At 34.7% G+C, this 20,445-nt stretch overlaps 1 protein-coding gene across 1 annotated transcript; it reads left to right on the forward strand.

The window, feature by feature from the left end:
- The first annotated feature begins 800 nt into the window (after positions 1–800).
- LOC136797527 (proliferation-associated protein 2G4-like) lies at positions 801–14,502 on the forward strand. Its single transcript, XM_067054106.1, has 14 exons — positions 801–868; positions 1,682–1,843; positions 7,182–7,310; positions 8,593–8,698; positions 9,162–9,231; positions 9,930–10,022; positions 10,158–10,221; positions 10,369–10,447; positions 10,951–11,108; positions 11,307–11,358; positions 11,467–11,561; positions 13,465–13,522; positions 13,815–13,884; positions 14,174–14,502. Exons 2-14 carry the CDS (start codon positions 1,744–1,746, stop codon positions 14,306–14,308), a joined length of 1,209 nt encoding a protein of 402 aa, XP_066910207.1. The 5' UTR covers positions 801–868; positions 1,682–1,743; the 3' UTR covers positions 14,309–14,502.
- Positions 14,503–20,445: the final 5,943 nt, after the last annotated feature.

Below are 20,445 nucleotides of genomic sequence, written 5' to 3' on the forward strand. Positions count from 1 at the left end.
AACCATATATTGTACGTACAAATCAGCCTGAGTAAGAACCTGATGTCACACAACCGCTGAACTTCAAACCGTTCTCAAAAATTATATAAAGCTCTATCTTCTGGACAACCGCTACTGCTTTAAGTGCTAATGGTGAAGCATTCATATAGAAATGCAGCTAAATAAGGATGACAGACGGTACACTATGCTCTTACAGATTATTTTTTTCTTTATAAATAAAGCAGTAATTTATGATTGGTACCTATGTAAACTAGGAATGAAATTATGAAATTATATATCTTTATTGCAATGTTAAGAATTCATTGAAATGATAAGTCATAGACACATATTTTTTGTTTATAAAAATGTTGAATAAAAATAGTAAAAGTAATACAGAGAAAACTCTGACTATGCTTGTCTAGTTTTAATTTTTGTGAAAACATTTGTCTTGGGAAAAAACTTAGTAGATTAAGATTGAAAGTAAGGGGATTTTATAGACCAACCACCAACAAGAAAGCTGGAAAAGAAAGAAAGAAAAATAAAATTTTATAAGTTGGGGCCGAAAGTGAGATACGGAAAAATAAACATTACGTCATACGTCATAGATCGCCTTTTTGCTTTAACCACTTTTTTTTCTATGCCGTGAAGATTTAGGAATCAGGCTAAAACGCCTCGGATCCAGTCTAAAAACTCACGTAATAGATTCCGTACGTAATAGATAGCTTCTTGCTTAACCTCGCTATTGCGTCTTAAAACGACTTCAATTTTGATTAAATAACAGATTGTTTTTAGCTTAGCAATTGGTTTTTGATTGCCAACTCGGTTAATTGAAATTCGTGTTTTTCAGCGTCCTTCACGTGCACTAAACAAAGTGGAAGCGCTTGGAGGGGTTGGTCTAAAAAGCAGGGTAGCCAATTGGGCTAGCCAATTGGGCTAGGTTGTGGGGTACCTAAATATTTTACAGACCAGAATAGAAATACCGAAAATGAATGCATAGAACCACATTTTACTGACCAGGGAGCATGAATCTGATTGATACTTAGATTGATCATGTATGATTCCAAAGATAAACAAAGATATAAATTACCACGTGTTAATGCACGAGGAGTAAGAAATAGAGCTTCATTATAATAGAGCTACAGTATTTCAAAAGACCTTTTGTACCTATTATAAGCTGCCATATTTAAAAATTTTGAAAGGAATTAATTGTTTGAAACATCTAAACATGATTTAAATTAAGTAATAGATTCAATAACAAAGGATTGTTAAGATATGACAAGATTAGAGATCATATGGCCCAAAGGCGATTCCAAAGCTATTATCATCGAATTACAGCTTCACGGAAATAACAATTAAAAACATAAATAAAATGTAAATCTAAAATATTAAAAACTGTTTTGTATATATTTTTTATTCGGGTCTGTAAATTTTCAAACGAAGCCAAGAAGGAAGACAAAATGGCGCCAGGTCTCTTGAGAAGTAACAAAGTTCAGTACCTTTGGAAAAAAGGCTATTGTGGCTGAAGTTTGAAAGGAATCTTAAATTTTATTACATGGAATCATTATCAAGATGTTGTAATAGTTATTTCCACATTAAACAGGTTTCAGATTTCAAAAGTTTAGGCAAAAAGAGGTACCCCATAACCTAGCCCAATTGGCTACCCCATTGGCTACCCTGCTTTTTAGACCAACCCCGCTTGGAGTTGGAAGAATTTGTTGCTCGTTTACGTTCTTACTGGTTTAGTTATTAATTTATACAATAATCATGGCTGATAAAGATTATGATAGCTCCGATGATGAAGAAAAGACCATCGCTGACGATATTGTTGTCACAAAATATAATATGGCTGCAAAAATAGCAAATGGTAAGTTTCATTTTTACTTCCTATTCTTATTCTCTACTCAAGTGGGTCCCCATATTCTTAATGCCTATAGTAGAATGAGCTTGATTCCCTGTTTCCAGTCATTAGAAAACTTTCAAAATGACACCCATATCAGTTTTATTTAGTCTGCCGAGTACTGGCTGAGCAATCTTTTGAACTTTATACCACCGTCAACGCCGCCAACAGCCAGTCTGGGAAATCCTCTCCATTGCACGCTTATGTTCCGAGGCCATAAGTGTGCAATTGCACGGTTATCAAAATGGCAGAATTTTTAAGCGTGTAATTACACGCTTATCGAAATTGTTCTGTCAGTACCTTTAGCCAAATTAGGAACATTTTTCTTACTTTTACCAGGATTCCTAATTAGGAATCCTATTCCTAATTAGGAAGAAAAAAATTCCTAATTAGGAAGAAATATTTAAAAGTTTAATATCTCTGAAAAGAGCTACATTCGCAAATTCCAATTATGACCAATAGATTCGGTATACCAAATATTATAACTGTGCAAAAAATTGAAAAATTTCATTCGCGGATGGTGGAATTATTAATGCCCCAAAAAAATAATTCCAAATTAGGAATTAAACGAACTGCCGTTTTTATTATCATGAAGAAAAACAGAAAGTGAGTTTCCCGCGTTTTCCAATTTACTGGGAGGAGAGGCTGGGAGAAGTAAAGTTTTTTCTAGGAATTATAGCTCGGTCCCCCGAGCAAGTCAAGAGCTCGATCTTTCTTTCCCACCTAAATGGAATGGTAAGAATCTTATGAAATACTTTTTAACCTGCAATTTTTTCTATTTTTGGAGAAAATCTAGGTATTTCCTTCATATTCCTAATTAGGAATTTTTTTCTTCCTAATTAGAAATACTAGTTAAAGTAAGAAAAATGTTCCTAATTTGGCTAAAGGTACTGACTGTTATTCTGACACGCAATTCCTTCCGAAAGCTCTGTTGAATTTCAAAAGCCTAGGGCAGTTTTACTCAATTTATCGTAGTAGAAGAAGATTCCGTAACAATGGATTGCCCGTTAAACCAGTATGGATTTCGTGTAACTAACGCCGAAGTTCTTCGGCGTACAACTGAAACGTTTTTGGCGCATTGCCGTAAGGGTACTTACAAAGATTGTTTGATTTTCAGTTGGCGTATAGTAATAATTCCAGCTCGGCGTGAATGACTCCATAATCCATCGATTTTTAGCTTCCATTTGGCTAAATTTGCTTTCGCTCGCTTGCGCTCGCGTCAATTTATTAATTATGTTGGCGCATGCGCCTCTTTTCCCATCTTGCACCCTTATTGAAAAATTGAATGTTGGTACAAAAGAAATTTTGCTTGACGTGAGGCTTGCTGCACGGAAAAATATCTTCTGCGTAAGATTTCGTGGAATCCATACTGGCCGTTAAACCCCTTGAAATCCCTAAGCAATTTCAACCAGGGCGGGAGCGGGCGTAAATTATAACCATGCAATTGCGCGCTTACGCCCTCGGAACATAAGCGTGTAATTGAGAGGATTTCCCAGACTGACAGCTCTAAAACTTGGAACAAGTGGTATGGATTATATACATAGTCAAGTTGTTCTCTCGTTTCTTTTTTTTATAAGGGATCCTCGACAAAAAACTTTCGAATATTTTATCGGCATTGGGTCGATAAGGGGGTGGGGGGTCCAACTACATACCGATAAAAAAACAAGTATTGGGACGAAAATCTTTTCAGCCAATTTCTTTCTGATTTCGTCCACAAACTCAACTGAAAGCATACAATTTCACTTGCTTTCACCTTCGCGCACAAATTCGTAACTTTAAAAATACAGTTTTGAATTAGCTTTGATAAAAAAACTCTTTTTTCAATGGCCAGCGTGCTGCCGTTTCCTTGGAAATGTTGCGACATCATCGCGTTTTTTTAACTTTCGTTTTGATTAACATTATCAATGCGGGTATGAACAAACTCAATCTTGGTGCAAATAGACAAAAACTCAACGAAAACAGGTGGGAAGGCAAGATCAAAGCGATGGCCGACATGATTGGAAAAAAATTGTGTTTTCGAAGATGTAAAAATTGGTTTCGAAAATTTTGGCCGATAAGAGCAAGGGGGGAGGGGGTCTGAAGCTTATCGGCCCAATGCCGATAAAAAATTCGAAAGTTTTTTGTCAAAGACCCCTAACTTGTGAAGGTTACAAAGATTTGGAATAAGTGTATATAGTTGTTATTGATTGAGAAGTTCATGAAGTTCAAATTCATGAAAAAAAACTACATGAAAATGAAAGAACTAGAATTAGCGAATGTGATTTTTGAATTCCTCACCCTTTTCTGATAAAAATAAAAAGTTTCAGCCTTCAACTTTGTTTTCCTCCATTTCCAGAAACATATTTGTTCATCAATGATTGCAACATTTTTCTTTCCCGTAGCAGACAATTTTCTAAGGGGACCCGTCCATATTCATTTGACAACACAAAACGTCAAATTGACGTTATCCTCTGAACCCCCCCCCCCCCCCCCCCCACAGGATAACGTCAAGCGATGTACTGATGTATACCAAAAGTTGTAGCCATTTTTCATCAAAGGTTTCCTGTTCCGTCGCTAAGTCTGGACTTGGTTTTACCCGTGCCTGTATGTGTTCTTTTAACTAATGACCTGTATTTAAAAAGAAATTAAAAGCTCCACTTGGCGCTAGGTCTGTGCCGTGCTTTAGGTGTACCACCTTCTTTGCCAACTTGTGAGATGTGGTTCGCTCGATCGCGCAAACAATGTAAATATGATATAATGTTATCATAGCGCGAACCAATGGGATTATGCGAGCAGCAAATTTTCATGTATTTCATACACGAATGAATATGTTTTCGAAAGCTTATAAAGTATAGTGTGGTTGGTGGTTACAAGTATCTGCAATTTTCACAAAAAGGTATACCTTTGATTTCTTATAACGTCAAACCTAACTTTTGAAAAACCCCCTACCCCCTCATAACGTCAATTTGACGTTTTGCATTGTCAAATGAATATGGACGGCTCCCCTAAATGTTCCAAAAACGTTTGGCACTTTGCCAATTTGTCAATTTGTCGTCTACTCTAGCCTGTGTCCACAGTGTTATACTGCTGGAAAGCTAAGATCACAGGCTTTCTTTTAGTAAAAACTCGAATGCTTCAGCATATATACATAGAAAAAAAGTTAGAAGGGTTCAAAGTTCACAGAAAATGAAACAAACTTTGAAAAATCTCTCTACAACTGCCTGCAATATCAAATTAAAGAGGGTGACTTATTTGTGGCACACCCGGTATTACAATTTAAAAGCCTACTCGGTGGGAAAGTGAAATTGCGTGCTGTTCATTAACTCAAATCAAAACAAATCAAATAACTTTGGAGGTTCGGTGAAATGGTGGTCAAATTGCCATCCCATGCTTTGTCAGATAGTCCCAAGTTAGAGCAGTTGACGGTAGTTATTGATGGCATAATCTTTTCAAAAAATTACTTATTTTATTAAACAAAAAATAAGAGATCTAGCTTTGTTAAAATCTGAAAAGCTTGAAAGAGCGTATCTATTTGCTTGAAACGTTCAGACGAAAAAGTAGTGGTGCATAGTGGGATCCGCCCAAAGCAGAAGTCGGTGTAACAAATTAATACCATTGCTGTATTGAATTTGAATTTCGCTCCTCAAAATGACAGTTGATGAATTAGCCAATGAAAGCTTGTTTTAGTTTCTCTTTTCAAACTGCCTCAGAAAAAAGCGCGATTTTTTATTGTCCAGTCGTTTACTCATTTTTATTCAGTGAGTGAGTCCTGCGCTTGTTCAACTGTTAAAAATGTGAGTCCAAAATTGGACTCACAGCTCGAACCTGTCTAGTTTATATCAGAGATATCAGATTATAAGAAACACTCGACAGGTGTCTTGTCATGACAATAAAATAAAAGACCCAAATAGAAGAATTTCTACAAGTAGTATACAACTTAACATTATTCAAAGAAAAGTAATTTCTTTAATACTCACTTTCTCTATAATTAGTTCTCTTTCTTTATTTACAATGCAAAAGTATCTTTTATTAACTATTGAATATGACGCAAAAAATAATCTTTTTTCTTTTTTTCTTATTATTAATTATACGCGTCTTTTTATGTTATGTGGTTTTCTCGTCCTATTTTATCTTACTAAGAAAAATTATTTTTGCGCGCTAAGTAATTCCGAAATCCTGTTTCCCGAAAATAATCCGAAATCGGAATTAAAACTTAGAGTCTTAACGACAACCAGCGGGAAAAAAATCGTCGAACCGATTTGAAGAGTCACCTGGGCTGACTAAATAGCAGTTAATGATAACCCAGGCAATCTCAATTGACAGAATTGGTGATTGAACGAAATCAAACGCAATTGACTGATTGAAACTCAATTGTCGAAAGTGATGGAATCTCAACCGAATATTACCACAATTTCCAGATTCGATTGATATTCCATTGTTACCACCTGTTTGGTTTAGGAATGTGAACTAATGATGTCTCAACTTTTCAATATATCTCCAGAACTAACAGACTTTTTGGAATTCTTACTATGTTCTGATTGAAGACAAAAATTTGCAAAGAAAAACTCAATCAAATTTTTGAGCACAATAATGCTTTTTTACTTTTCTTCAACAGAAAATAAATAACTTTTATAGACTCACCTTCCCCAAACATTGAACTTTCTTCATTTGTTTGTCTATTGCTTTATAAACTCGCTACCTCATGACTTTCTTCATTCGTTTTTCTGTTGCCATATCAACTTTTTCCACCCCAGTAATTTACCGTTCAAAATGCTGATGTGTCCATAGCGTCAGTCCCCCTGCTAGTTGAGGGGGGTTACACCCTCCAAAAAGACCTAATTTACTTGTGGGAGCTGAAATCTCATCATTTAACGTGGGGGCTGAATACTTTATGCAACACAATTTATATTGAATAACTACTTTTTTTTTGTGGAATAAATGGTTGAGGGTCGAAAGCCTTGGGGGCTACTAAAAATGTCATAAATCTTCGAGGGGACTTAAAACTCAGGGGGGCCTAATTTTTACCTGGGATCTAAAACCAGGCTGGTTGGTGCTATGTGTGTGCTGAATGAGTGTTTTCCATTCACCACAATAGTAAGAACGAAAATCTACCATTTTTTTCCTCATGAAAATAAGAAAATAAATATAATTATCTAAGGTTTAACAATGATTGTCACTTTATATCAATAAGACAAACTAGAAACTAGAAGGTATGATTCCCAATGCAATTCAGAGGTGGAGTCAATTTTTTCACATATTTGGACTATGGTTTATGATCATTTAATGAAACCAAAAAGGAATTAAGAATGTTTTTTTTAATTTTCAGAGGTTTTGAAAAAGGTAGCAGAAGCATGCAAGGAGGGTGCATCAGCCAGAGAAACTTGTGAACTTGGCGATAAAACGATATTAGATGAAACCAATAAAATTTATAGAAAAGATAAAGAAATTAAAAAAGGTAAGTTGCATACTATATTGAACGAAACCACACAAAAAATAAAACTAGCAAAACATAATTTTTGGGCCTACCTAGGAGATTAAGGGCCTATTTGTTTCATCACTATTTTTGCTATGTTTACTACGAGTGCAATTTTTTCTGTCCAGATCTGTAGCACTTTTTGTAAATAAACTTGCAAACTCCCTTTTAGCAAAAATAGTAAAAACATCAACCTTCTGCAAGCAAAGCAAAGTTTGCAATTTCTTCACAGCAAAAATTGCATCTAAAATTAGACTGGATGATACTTTCTTAGCCTGATTGCCGATTTTAAACCAATAAAATTAGAGAAGTGAAGAGCTGAAACTGTAGCTTGCTCCACGCACGAGTCTATATCTGAAATCAAAATAGCAGTTGTTTTCATAATGGCGGGATGGTGGTCACACAACCGTAAATAAACAGTGGATTGAAAAATACTTTTCAAAATTCAAAGTACAACCAGGGATCATAAAGATGGCAGACAACAAAACTTGCAATATTTACTATAATTTTCAAAGTTTTCATGGAATTTCATAGCACTTTTAGCAAATAGCATCTACAGCATTTATAGTAAGTGAAACAAATAGGCCCTAAATTACTGGTGGCAAGTTTGGGTCAAAAACACCCTAAAGATAGGGTTTTTTTGGACTTGAAACTGCTTCATTATTTTCCCAAATTTTTCCACAAATAAAGAGAGCAAGGTTCTTTAAAAGTGGCGGAAGCAGTTTTCCCAAAAAAATTGTTACCTGTAAAAATGGGATTTTCTTATTTGGGGAGATAGCCTTTTGTCATCTTTAGGGAAATGAGCATCATTTCTCACAAATGGCTGGGGATTTTCTCTGATTTTATGCACATAAAAAGTGTAAAATTGTTATGTTTAAAATCTAATGGAGTCCAGTCTAAAAAAACCGGTCTAAAAATAGGCTTTTTGCATTACATAATGATATGAAATGTTAATTCTGATTTTGTGTGTTTATAAGCTTAAGCATCTCTGTGCTTTCATCGTCATTCATCGTCATTCAGAATGTTGCTTGATATTGCAAAGGAATAAAGGGTTGCTGCAATTTTTGCTGGAAACTTAAGGGAAAATTTCTCAAAAAATTACTGACCTGCAGTTTTCTTACAAGCTGGAATATAATAAAGTTAATGAAACGAAGGAATCAGTTCCCTTGCAGAAGCTTCTATTGAAACTCTGAAGGCTCCTAAGTACAGTTACTGAATACAAATATGAAATGATGACAAACTTCTTCGACTTTTCTGTATTTAGGTATTGGTTTTCCAACATGTATTTCAATAAATGATGTAATAGGTCATTTTTCACCACTTGCCAGTGAAGGTGACACTACAATGAAAGATGGTGATCTTGTGAAAATGTAAGATTTTTACATATTTCGTCAATAATAAATTTTGTACAATCATATATTACGATATGATATATCACAGTATGATACTTAAAATGTGGGGGGGGGCAGCTGTAACTCACTTCTAATTTGTTGCAATTGAACAGTTTACCTTTTATGTGAATAAATTTTTGCGAGTAGATATTTTTGTGAGATCTTTCATTTTCCTAGAGGTTTTGGCAAAAAAATTTTATTTCATGGATATTTGGAAAAACTCACGAAATTGGCAAAATGTAATCCCCGCGTAAATTGATCCACTTAAGGTAGTTATAAAATGTGAACCTTGTGAAATAAATCCATTCTATGTTGACATGTAAATGGCTCTGATATTCATAAAAAAGTGATGTGTTTTTCTGACTAGGTTATCAAGTGAGCCAAAAAATTCTCTTTCTGTTTTCTTTCATATTCTTTTCATGGAATTATCATTTTCTTTTAGTGATCTCGGTGTACATGTTGATGGGTTCATTGCTATAGTTGCGCATACAGTTGTTATTGGAGCATCAACAGTAAATATGTTTTTATTTCTAAATCGTCCATTTCATTTCTTGTTAGTCCCTTAAAAATATGTTGGTTTGCTGTCACCTGGGCAACTACACTAAATTTTGTAGTTGTTTATATATCAGTTTATATTACACGAGAAAAATCTCTTCAAATACATACAAAACATGAGACTTGTGTTCTTTTCGCTTTTCAAACTCCAATCTTTGACACTTTTGGTAAGATTTTGAAAAATAGAAGACCTTCCAATGCTAAAGCAAAACATTGCCGATCGGTAATTTGATTGGTTAAAACAATTGCCCACGTGTGTAAGCACCTCGCGCTCCATAAACGCTGACAGAAAACTGCTGACTAAAAACTGCTGACAAAGCATCACAAAACAAAAATCAAAATGGCGGTGTAGCGGTGTAGAATTCTGCCATAAAACTGATCTTTTGACATTGAAATTGGATTTTGTGAAGCTTGTGAAAATGGTAAATTTTGAAGTCAATCGAATTGGCTGTTATATCTGGTCATATTATTGACTGGTCGGTACCAAATATGACTTAGATAGAAAACCATCATTTATTATCTTTATATTGTATTTTCTATGCTTGTAGTGGGATAATTTCTTCAAAATCTTACTAAATTAAATCTTCAGTCACAAGAGACAAATGCAATATTATGATTGAAGTAGCTTTGACATCCTTGAATTCTTTCTTTGCAGGATAAAAAAGTCACAGGACGTAAAGCTGATGTTCTATTAGCGGCACATTATGCAACAGAAGCAGCATACAGACTGGTGAAACCAGGAAACTCTGTAAGTTCCTTCACCATTTTCCCTCCTTTTTAAGTTGTTATTGTCCAGTTGTGAACCCAATCATGCTGTGTAATCTTATTTAAAGTTTAAAGTGTTTTAGCCCTAGTATACAAGTAGGAAACATCTCTTCTTTAGAATGAAGATGTCACAGAAGCTGTCACAAAGATTGCAGAACAATTCAAATGTAAACCTGTAGAAGGTAAGTGTTATTGTTATCCCGGTAGATGGACCATGAAGCACAAGCCACAGATTTATATTTCATTGACAAAAGTAGTTCAGTGCAATCTATATTCATGCTGGCAAGTGAGTTGATTTTAAATTAAATTTTCATACTTTTCAATTTTAGGCATGTTATCCCATCAGCTGCAACAAGATATTATAGATGGAGAGAAAACAATTATACAAAATCCAAGTGAGGCTCAAAAGTAAGTTTCACATAATGATTCGATTGAATTCGACAATCACCAGTTGGCACCTTCTTTAGGGGGCAGTTTACAATAAAGATTAAGTGGCATGTATTGGCTTCTTCCATATAATTTTCGAACATGGGGGGTGGAGGATATATTGAATATATTGACCGGGGGGTAGTGAAAAATCTACAAAATTTGCCTTGTTTAGGGGGCAAAACTGCTCTGTTTAGAGGTAATTATGAATGTCTGGGAGTCAACTGATGCTTGTCCGGGGGGTTAGACCTGCTGTCTGGGGGAGGGGTCAAAGTCACAATGTCCAGGGGTAATTTCTAAAAAAGTGTTTTATCCTCCACCCCCCCCCCCCATGTTCAATTTTTTTCTGGAAGAGCCTGGGTTCTTTTACTTGCAATAATTGTGTGATAAACAATAGTTGTCGGTCAAAATTAAAGTTAACCATGAATCCCCAGACCATACTTTGAATAGTTGTGATAACAATATTTTTTTTGCTTTTTGTTTAGGAAAGACCACAGCAAAGTTGAATTCGAATTACATGAAGTTTATGGGGTAGATGTATATATTAGCACTGGTGACGGCAAAAGCAAAGAACGTGATGTCAGAACTACTGTTTATAAGAAATCTGACCAAACATACGCACTGAAAATGAAAGCTTCACGTAGTAAGATCATTGGTGTTATTCTTCCCTGATTCTATCTGATAATTTGTACTTTTCTACTTTTCTGTCATTTCATATCTGATTTTGTTGAAAAAGAAAAAAATTAGTTTTTTGATAAAATGAACAACTTGCAAATCAAAAAAGTACAAGATTTTGTTATCGTTAAATTACAATATTGGGACTAATTCTTTACCGTTTCAGCATTCTTTAGTGAAGCAAGCAACAAATTTGGATCTATGCCATTTACTCTGAGGTAAAACATTTTCCTTCATCGATTTTCGTTTACAGTATCAGTTATTCAGGAATTTTTAAACAAAAAGCCGGTCAATTCCCAAGTTTTTGCTGTTTGTTTCATTTCCAGGGCATTTGAGGATGAAAAGAAGGCGAGATTAGGAATCGGAGAGTGTGTGAATCACGAATTGATGATCCCCTACCAAGTTCTATATGAAAAGGATGGTAAGAGCAGTTGGGGGGTCTTGCAGTTACTCCTTCACACTATGTGGAGTAACTGCAATTTTGAACATTTTCTACAGACACCACCACCCTTGCAGTTATTCCATAAATATTTTTTTTTATAAGCATACAAAAATCCGAAAACAGGCTCAGAGATGCTTAAGTTAAAAGCTCAATAAGGATGAAAAATGCTTGAGGGGATGCTTAAATCTAAAGCATAAATTTAGGGAAATACTGAAAATATATAAAATTCCAGCCAAAACAAGCCAAAATCAGGAAAAAAACATTTTTCGTAGGCTCGAGGTGATGCTTGCCATATGCTTAATTTTTCCCCATATCTGAGCCTAGATATGCTTATAAGTGCAATGCTTATAAAAAAAAAACATGTAGTGTACTAACTGAGTTTACCTTCAAAATTGGTGTATACCACCCACAAAAATGCCAAATTTGGCAATTTTTTCACTGAATTCCTCATTTTTGATACCATTTTACTGGGTACGTCTTATTAACGACCGTTCAAGAGTTAAATATCTCAATTATTTTCCAAGTTTGTTAAAATATCTTTCATGCCTTGATTGAAGAAAAAATTCTGTGATTTTTTTTGACTTCTGAAAAAAATGTTTTGAATTTTTTTGCTTCCGGAAAAACCTAAAATTTTAAGTGAAAAATTGAAAAATGTGCTCACTTAGTACACCATACAGGGGGGTCCATGTACAAAAAAGCGGCATGTATCATGGGGTGGGTGGGTGTTTTCAAAAAAATTTTGCTGTTTAGTACTTGTGTACTATATATGGGGGTGTCAGGGTCAAATTTCTGATTTGCTGTTAAGTATACGTGTACTATACAGGGGGTGTCAGGGTCAAATTTCAGATTTTCTGCTTAGTATTTGTGTACTAAAAAGCCAAAATCAAATCAAATTGTGATTTATTTTAGATTTTTGTCGAAAATTTTTGAAAATTCTCAATTGTTTTTGTCAATTTTCGAGAAAATTTTTTGAAAATTCTCTATGGGAAGAATAAAAAACTTGCCCCAAAGTTCCAAGTTTTTTGGCTTAAAATTTTTATTTTATGAAGGGGTGTAGGGGTATACAGTATTTGGTAGTTTTCTGGATAGTATATTGTACTATGTAAGGGGGGTGTTGGGGTATATTTGGCAGTTTGCTTGATAGTATATTGTATTATACAGGGGGTGTCAGGGTGTATTTGGGAGTTTGCTGGATAGTACTGGATAGTATATTGTAAAATATAGGGGGTATTGGGGTGTTTTTGGGAGTTTGCTGGATAGTATTTTGTACATTTTGTACTATAGGGGTGGGTGGGTGTTTAGAATCGAAATTTGCTACAAAGTACTGATACATGCCGCTGTTTTGTACATGGACCCCCCCCCCTGCACCATATCCTACCAAAATCGACAATTTTGGGCTTAGGCACCACCCATGTTGCAGTTAGTCCACTGTTGGAGTAACTGTTTTCCCAAATTTTGGTTTATATACCACCACGGTAGTAATTGTCATAGTGTTTATATAATAACTGCATGACCCTCTCCCCCTGGTGGTAAGAGCCACAACAAATACCAAAATGAAAACGAAAAAAATTTGCTTACTAAAAAACGTTTTTGAATTTAAGATTCGACATTTCAAATTAAACAAGTCAACATATTTATATTTTGTGTTCGCTTGAGACAAGGCCATCAACGGTACGGTAGTCAATAATTTGATTTTTGGAAACTGAAGGTACTCGTCTGCTAGGCTTTATTTAGATTCTCAAAAGTCTTGCAGTTCTTCGGCCGCTGGAAAACTGCAAGTAAAAGTTATGAAGGTTTTTGGGCGTTAGCGTTGGTCTTCGTCCGTTGACGGAAAAATAATCCGCCTCGACACCAGTTTGATTTCATTCTTGTTATCTTTCAGGTGAATACGTTGCTCAGTTCAAATTCACCGTATTGTTGATGCCAACTGGGTCATTGAGGTAAAGTTCCTATACTACATTATCTTTAAGCTTTTCAAAATAAAGGATTTATTCATGCTAGTTAGATGTAATTTTGAGTAATCCGACCCTTGGCTTACCATATTATGACGAAAAATTATTGAGTGGAAATTTTCAATAACTTTTCAAATTGACATTTCCAAGAAGCCATTTGGGAAATTTGGTATACATGGTCTACCTAAATTATAATTTATTTTATTTTGTTTGTACCTGGAATGTTTTTCTTACTCCGTGCTCATTTTAACTATCTTTTTAATCTTGCTGTTTTGTTCAGGATAACAAATGGTTCTTTCGATGTAAATGTTGCTGAATCTGAACACAGCATCGTGGATGAAGACCTTAAGGTACTTACTAGACATATATCTTAATCTGTTTCCACTATCTTTCTAATGTGTCTGGTTAATTGATAGTTTGTAGTTCCAAGGGGTTGTTGCAGTAACCCCACTTGAACCCAAAATATACGTTTTTATAAGCCTATTAAAATTTTAGCATTGTTTCAGAAAGCTCATCTACAAATAGAGAAAATCAGGGACATTTGATTTGACTGTTCTAGAGCAATTCATATTTACCAGCCCTATTGGAATATTCGTGAGATAGAAAAAGCTATCTTTAATCTTCTTTATTTTCTTTCAGAAATTGCTAGCGACGAACGTTACTAAGAAGAATTTGAAAAAGAAGAAGAAGAAAGCTTCTGATAAAGCTAAAAAAGAAATTGCTGAGAAAGCCGGTGAAGATAAACCAGCTCCTACTGCAGAAGCAGCAAAATAGAGAATAATAGAAGTAGGAAAACGTTCACTTTTTCCCCAACTCTCAAGCAGCGCCATTATAAGTGGGAAGCGAAAGAATATATATAATCGATCCCCGGACTCCCAACTATATTTTTCGCACAACCTTTTGTAGCATTTTTGGTTTTTATCATACAATAAATTAAAAAGGAAATATAAATGTCTAGATGGATTTTATTTACGCAGTCTAGTTTCATCTCTTTTACCCATTCAATTATCTAACATCACTTAACTCCTATGATAGGTATGTTCAAATTTGCTAGAACAAGCTACATTGTATTGTAATAAACCAGCTGCGCTGGAAAGTCAGCCCAAAAGGTTTAGAAGGCTTAGAAGTACAAGTAAGAAATCTAGCTTTGAACAGCTTGAAAGAGCGTATCTATTTGCTTGAAACGTTCAGACGAAAAAGTAGTGGTGCATAGTGGGATCCGTCCGAAGCAGAAGTCGGTGAAACAAATTGATACCATTGCTGTATTGAATTTGAATTTCGCTCCTCAAAATGACAGTTGATGAATTAGCCAATGAAACCTTGTTTTAGTTTCTCTTTTCAAACTGCCTCAGAAAAAAGCGCGATTTTTTGTGGTCCAGTCGTTTACTCATTTTTATTCAGTGAGTGAGTCCTGCGCTTGTTCAACTGTTAAAAATGAAAGTCCAAAATTGGACTCACAGCTCCGAACCTGTCTAGTTTATATCAGAGATATCAGATTATAAAAAACACTCAACGGGTTTCTTGTCATGACAATAAAATAAAAGACCCAAATAGAAGAATTTCTACAAGTAGTATACAACTTAACATTATTCAAAGAAAAGTAATTTCTTTAATACTCACTTTCTCTATAATTAGTTCTCTTTCTTTATTTCCAATGCAAAAGTATCTTTTATTAACTATTGAATATGACGCAAAAAAAATCTTTTTTCTTTTTTTCTTATTATTAATTATACGCGTCTTTTTATGTTATGTGTTTTTCTCGTCCTATATTATCTTACTAAGAAAAAATTATTTTCGCGCGCTAAGTAATTCCGAAATCCTGTTTCCCGAAAATAATCCGAAATCGGAATTAAAACTTAAAGTCTTAACGACGACCAGCGGGAAAAAAATCGTCGAACCGATTTGAAGAGTCACCTGGGCTGACTAATTATGAATTTCGAGAAATATACTTAAGGCTTACAAACTTTAGCGAGCAGAAACTTTCGCGATCTTCGCGAATTTGGGCCTTTTTCGTGAAAGTAAATGTCTTTGAAAATTCTTAACAGGACAATTGTGAAAGTTTATGCTCGCGAAGTCAGCAGCTTTTTTAGTAAAATCAAAAACAAGTAAATTTTGCTCTGGCGAATGAAATTTGGCACACAAGATCCTTGTCATACAAGGTAACTTTTGATATAGTAGAGGCCACTATGTCTTCCCGTGTGCAGCAGTCTGAAAATCCTTTTTAAGAAGTCTATGAGCAAAAATTGATATTTTTAAATTTTTCCTGTAATGTGCTTGGGCGGCAAGCTCCAACCTTTGGCAGGCAAAAAATGAAATTGTCAATTTTGACCAATAGACTTTTTTTAACGAATTTTCAAACGTTTTCGTAGTAATATTTTATGTTCACTGGAGGGTCTTCTTTTCAAAAAAACAAAAATTTTCGAATTTTGGCAAATTTTGATTTTTCGATGACGTCATCGTTTTATGACGTCATTTTGCCTTATTTCCTTTATATCTCCTAATATATTCATTTTCAGATATAGGTTGTGACCTTTTTCTTCATCAGTTTTTCATGCTCTTTCGAATGAAACAAAAATTTTTCCATTTTGACGACTTTTTATTTTGGTTGCCATAGTAACCAATGACGTCAGTTTCCATGGCAACGAGTAGTCACACCCGGCCCCACCTCTCAAATTTTGATCTTCTACATTCAAGGAACAATATTCAATCATAAAATCCCTTTGCACAAGCTGCTGCGCACGGGAAGCTTTTTCGCGACATAGTGGCCCCTACTAATAACTTTTTTATTCTAACAAAAGCTTTAGAAAAAAGTTCCCTTAGTCTAAAATGCTTATTTTATCCTAAATATTCAATAAATTACGGTTTAAACTATATACTCTAGGGGCTGAGTTAGGTCCCGTATGCGCATCGGCGTATAGTCATTTTTTCTTTTGATCATGAAAGTATAGTCCTTGAAGAGTCAGAAAACACGTGTGACGTTATTTGGATCAGGCTCAAATGAAGTACTTTCGTTTTCAAAACTTAGAAAACGTAAGTACTTCGTATCTCTTGATAACGAAATTTTCAGACCATAGTTCTGACCTTTTTCTTAATCAGCATAAAATTTCTGATCGATTGGTATATAATGTGCATGGTTTTAAGTTCAAAAAAATTTTTCTTAGGCTAGCAGAGCCTAAGAGCCCATGTGACGAAAGAAAATTTTGAATCCGCCATTATGGATTTCGAAATTCATGTAGAAAATAAATTTTTCTGAATTTTATTATTTGAACGGTAGGCAAGACCCTCCGAAAATTTCAAGTAAGGCAATCAAATGTTACAGCCACGCAAATCTGGAACCAAAAGTAGTCATTTCAAAAAATCGAAATCGAAAGTGCTTCATATCTCCAGATAACGAAATTTTTAGACCATGATTCTGACCTTTTTCTTAATCAGCATAAAATTTGTGATCGATTGGTATATAATTTGCATGGTTTTAAGTTCAAAAAATATTTTTCTTAGGCTAGCAGAGCCTAAGAGCCCATGTGACGAAAGAAAATTTTGAATCTGCCATTATGGATTTCGAAATTCATGTAGAAAATAATATATTTGACATGAAAAATAATTTTGTATTGGAAATGTGTCAATTTTTGTGACACCTTACTGTCAGAAATGTCATCATGCTCAAGGTGTGAAAATTTTTAGGCGTCAATTTTATTTATTTTGAAGCCAAATAAAAGTTAGGAATTTACAGAAATTTTCATACCAGGAACTATTAACAATAATTTTACCCCCGAACAGAAAAATTCAATTCAAATAATTATTTTCTTTCTAGTGAGGTTTACAGGGTTGCCACGTCTGCCGAAAATGTCTGGAATTTAGCAAAAGTCTGGAAATCTGGAAAGTCTGGAAATAGCATACCTGTCTGGAAAAAGTCTGGAAACCCTCATACTGGGAATAATATTATTTTTACATCGTTGCTGTACTGTTTTCACTATTAACTTTATTATCTTTGTTAAAGACAACCTTAGAATTTTGGTTTTTGCACGTTTTTTACTTGTGTATACTTTGTCACTTATAAAAAAGTCTGGAAAATATTGGTTTTTTTTACCTAAAGTCTGGAAAAATTTGGCGATTTTAAGCAAAAATATCTGGAAAAATTTGAGGTTTTTGGGCAAAAGTCTGGAATTTTGAAAGTTTCCTACCCGTGGCAACCCTGGTTTATTTGCACATCGACCTTTGCATAAAGATACTTCAGATGGTGATTAAAGCTCGCAGTTTGGCACAGATGACACTTAAGGGGTCCCCAAAACTCAATTTTAATTAGCAGTAAGGTAACTAACACTATATTATGTCACATGACCACTTGGCCAGATAGATGATGGCGGGCGGGGCAAAGGAATTATTTTTTCATTTCTGAAAATATTCAAGCCATCATCATCATCATCAAATTTTATGAAACTGTTAGAAAAAGATGAAAATATTTTCCGAATAATTAAATTTCTGTTGCAGTGTTGGTTTTTCTTCAATAAGGGACTGGATTTAGTGGTATACTACTTTAATGGGATAAACTTTCGCGGTTGGACCTATCCGCGAAATGAAAAAATTTCGCGGGTGGCAATATTTTCACGATTTTGTGACTTATTTGCGCTTCTTTGATGCAAGTAACCATTGAATTAGTATTTATTTGACATACTTTGACTTTTGTTTAGAAATATTTCGCGGATGACGCCGTTCCAAATTTCCATTAGGACTTAATTTCGCAGATTTTCGCGGATGACACCCAAATCCGCGAAATTTAATCCCCGCTAAAGTTTATCCCATTAAAGTTGTCTTGCCGTACTCAGGCAAAGCCGAGCCATTTATCAGAGTTTGAATCTTTCTGGATAAATCCAGAAGAATCCACCTTTTTCAACAATTATCTTGTTTGAAAATATTGCTATGGAGGGTTAGGCTACATGCATCCCTAAATTAGTTTTGATATATCAAAACTTATCAGAGGGGATATGTGCAGCCTAATGGAGGGTGTAATTGATTCAAGTTTTCTACCTATAACGTCTACCGTGAAAAACACAGGTCAAAATCATATATTGACGCTGTGCCGACGAATCGAGATTCTATTCATCGCGCAATCAACGAAGACAAAAGTAACCATGACGACCACCCAAGATCTTGGATGAAGTTCAAAGTTGATATTTTTATTCCCGTCGTTGAAAACACAACTAAGAAATATCATCAATGCTTTTTAAAAAGAGTCAGTGATAGAGAATCATAACATAAAGTCTGTCTATTATTTCGATTCAATTAAAGTGACATTTCCATAATTAATAGTTTAGTAATTACTGTTATACATTTGGGGATCATGTAAAAGATTTCTTTTGAAAGAAACTCACTTCGAGGTTTCACACTTGGAGGTTTCTGGGGAATTCGTAAATAGTAAACTGCATACTGATACAGTCTGCTAGACATTAATAAGGTAATATTTGCTCTTCATCTTCGATTCTTTCTACAGTGATTAGATTGACACATGCGCGATGAAATTTCTATTATTGGTCTTCAGAGGTTAATATATTCTTTGAAAACTTAACCTCTGATACTCAGGGTATATAACGTCATTAAAACAGCAGATTATTTAGGCTTTTCTTAAAATCATACCATTAGCCAAATTGGAGTTATTTAAAAAACAAATTTTGCTGACGTCAGCATTTTTTGGTTTTTGCGGTTTTTTGCAATATTGGCAAAACCTAAATTTAAGTAACACCGATTTTCATGTTTTACATCGTGTAATGTGCTTCTTTAAAGGTATAATTTATTATGCTAGGAGGGGTGGAATTGCCTCCGAGAAATTGACGAAAATTTGGACACGCATTAATTTACCCGAGTGTTACTTAAATTTAGGTTTTGCCAATATTGCGAAAAACCTTAAAACCAAAATCCAAAAAAAGCTGACGTCAGCAAAATTTGTTTTTTAAATAACTCCAGTTTGGCTAATGATGATGGTATAAACATTAGTCTACACAATAGACAGATCCAGGCTTTTAGGCTTAGGCTTTCTAGTTTTACGCTCGAAACGAAGGAAGATATGACGTAGCCTATATAAACATTAAATTTGGACCAAAGTTGCATATTATTAATAAAAACATTTTTGCATGATTCTTTTTTTCAAATTTTGCAGACGTCAGCAGAAATCAGCAAAATACGAAAATTTGCAATAAAGTGCTGACATCAGCAAAATTTCAAAAAATATTTTTTTCAAAATGATCCTTTTAATGATGTGCAACTTTGGTCCAAATTTCATTTTCATGAAATTTGTCCAAAGTGTGCCGATGTTAGTATAGGAAATCCTACCTAAGTCACGTGACATTACAATACAATAGAATTTCAGCGCTTGACCAATCAGAAGCTTTTTGTGGGTTTTCAAAAACAATAGCAGCAATATTTTTTTGCGATATTCACTTTTTTTTGCTTGGAAGATAGCTTAAAGCACGCCATCCAGCCCTTCGGGCTTTATAAATCTATGGTTCAAATAACCGGGAGTCTACTGTTTATTTATTTACTTTATGATGGAAAAAGTTCATGCAGTTTTGAAAAGGGCCCCTTTTTGGGGCTTTTTTGGCCTTGAGCATTCAAAATTAATTATGAAAATACCTATTTGGACATTCATATTTGGGAACCCTCCTAAGGATATTTTAGTTGAATTTCTGAAGAGGGGGTGAGGGGTGAGGGGGATGCAATTTGAGCTTCTTCTTCTCTGGCGCTGAGAGGAGAGATTTCCGTGTTTATCGTCGAAGCTTTTGACGTCACTGCTCCGTGCTTTTTGACGTCAAAATCGGACAGTGCCCCAAAAAGAGCTGGGAGCGAGTTTTTCGGTATTTTCCTCTTCATTTGTTTAGTCAGTATGGTACTCTTGTATGTACGTAGCACGCTTCCGTTGA

This window comes from Clytia hemisphaerica, unplaced genomic scaffold (assembly GCF_902728285.1).
Source record: "Clytia hemisphaerica strain Z4C2 unplaced genomic scaffold, Clytia hemisphaerica genome assembly, whole genome shotgun sequence".
NCBI classification, from domain to species: domain Eukaryota; kingdom Metazoa; phylum Cnidaria; class Hydrozoa; order Leptothecata; family Clytiidae; genus Clytia; species Clytia hemisphaerica.